Source organism: Merops nubicus, unplaced genomic scaffold (genome assembly GCF_000691845.1).
Source record: "Merops nubicus isolate BGI_N331 unplaced genomic scaffold, ASM69184v1 scaffold43352, whole genome shotgun sequence".
Lineage (NCBI taxonomy): Eukaryota > Metazoa > Chordata > Aves > Coraciiformes > Meropidae > Merops > Merops nubicus.
The window spans coordinates 291-2,344 of NW_008593654.1; the positions used below are offsets into that span (position 1 = coordinate 291).

A 2,054-nucleotide genomic window follows, 5' to 3' on the forward strand; every position below is an offset into this window, starting at 1 on the left:
GACTCATGGCTGCTGCCTGTCCTTCCTTCCCTGCAGCTTCGGTCCAGGGAGCCCCAAAGGAGGTGGTGAACCCCTCTACTGGGCGTGCCAGTCTCCTGGAGTCCATCCGCCAGGCCGGTGGCATTGGGAAGGCCAATCTCCGCAGCGTCAAGGAGAGGAAGCTGGAGAAGAAGAAGCAGAAGGAACAAGAACAAGGTACTGAGGCTTTTTGACAGCCTGTCCTTCCTTCCCTGCAGCTTCGGTCCAGGGAGCCCCAAAGGAGGTGGTGAACCCCTCTACTGGGCGTGCCAGTCTCCTGGAGTCCATCCGCCAGGCCGGTGGCATTGGGAAGGCCAATCTCCGCAGCGTCAAGGAGAGGAAGCTGGAGAAGAAGAAGCAGAAGGAACAAGAACAAGGTACTGAGGCTTTTTGACAGAAGTGGTCTTCCTTGCTCTCTGCCCCAGGCCCAGGGGGTGCAGGTTTGGGTGGAGTCAAGCAAGCCAGGACCACAGTGAACAGAGAGAGTGGAAAGGCAGGGTCTCTCCTGACTGGCTGGTGTAGGTCTGTTTCCCATTCAGCCAAAGCTCTGTGAACTTGCTGAACTCCATCTGCCAGAAGGGCATTTGTGTTCTTCATGGAGACCTGCTCTGTCTCAGGGTAGGTGTAGAAGTTGCATGTGTGTGGTCACACAAAGGAGAGCCTGAGGCCAAGAGGGGCATGGCTGACACAGTTTGAGCATGTTGGTTTAGGTAGCTGGGGAGGGTAGCGATGGAGTTGGTTTGGCAGAATGAGACCACAACTGCCCCAGCCACTCCTGCCCCTCAAGGAATTCCTCTTGGATTTCCCTAGAAGATGCTGTTACCCTGCAGTGCCTGTTCTTTTCCTGCCCTGAAACTGGACTATAGTGGGAGAGATGAGAGGTGTGATACAAGATCAGAGTTGTGCTTGCTTGTTTTCCTTTAACCTGAAGGCAATATTGTAGGAGAACACTTTTGCTGAAGTGCTGGGGTCAGACTGACGCTTCTTGTCTGACTTGTTTTGCTCTGTTTCAGTGAGAGCTACGGGGCAAGGTGGAGATTTGATGTCGGACCTCTTCAACAAGCTGGTGCTGAGGCGCAAAGGTACCATCCTGCAGGCTGGGCGGCTCCTTCCCCCTCTCTGGCACCGCAGCCATGTCAGCCCCAGCCCTTAGAAAGGGGAACAGACACTTTCCCTGGCAAGGGTGCCACGGCAGGGCCAGGAATGTCTTTACAGAGGGTGAGCAGAGGAGTCTGCACCTCAAGTCCCGCTGGAAGGCAGTGTCATCCCTGGAGGAGGTGTGGACTTGCTCAGGTGGAGCTTTAGTGAAATGAGCCCTTGGCACTGAGCTGTGGTGGCCGTTCTGCTTGCCTGGGCCACCAGGGTGCTGGGAGCACTGGTTTCAGGAGTGGTTTTCCCGCACTGACTTTGCTGAGCCCCTGTGTTCTCGTCCCTAGGTGTCACTCACTCAGGTGCTTTTCCTTCCCTCACAGGTATTTCGGGGAAGGGGCCGGGAGCCTCCGCCAATGCCGATGCTTCCGCCAGTCCTGTTGGGGCCTTCGCTCGCATGTCGGACTCGATACCGCCTCTCCCACCCCCCCAGCAGCCTGCGGGCGAGGAGGACGAGGATGACTGGGAGTCTTAGGTGGGGCCAGCCGAGTGGCAGCGTGGCTCCCAGGACTCTTGACCTACGCACTTTGGAGAGACACAAGCCTGTGGCAGTACCACCTGGAAGGTGGCCAGTGGCATCTGGCATGGCAGGAGACCCTGTCGTTTCTTTTTGAAGAGTGGAAGAGGAGACAACCCCTGCTGAGGTTACAGTTATCAGTGAGGGTTTTCCTTCTGCTCTCTGCTATTCTCCACCCCAGATACTACATTCCATCTCAAACGCTGCTGCTGCAATCAGTCCTGCCTTAGCTGGCAGTCAGTGGGGCAGCCTGTGCTTGGAGGATCAACACTAGCGTTGCTCCTGATGTAAAGGGCCTTCAGTCTTTCCTCATGTGACTGGTGATGACTGCAGGAGCAGCTCTTGCAGGCAAGCAGCCCTTGCCTCATTT

At 56.4% G+C, this 2,054-nt stretch overlaps 1 protein-coding gene across 1 annotated transcript; it reads left to right on the plus strand.

The window, feature by feature from the left end:
- Positions 1-36: 36 nt before the first annotated feature.
- LOC103768361 (WAS protein family homolog 1-like) lies at positions 37-1,642 on the plus strand (the record flags this gene model as incomplete). The annotated part of the gene is made up of 3 exons (XM_008935502.1): positions 37-195; positions 1,032-1,100; positions 1,491-1,642. Coding segments are annotated over 3 exons (380 nt in total), but the record flags the coding sequence as incomplete, so codon positions are not given.
- Positions 1,643-2,054: the final 412 nt, after the last annotated feature.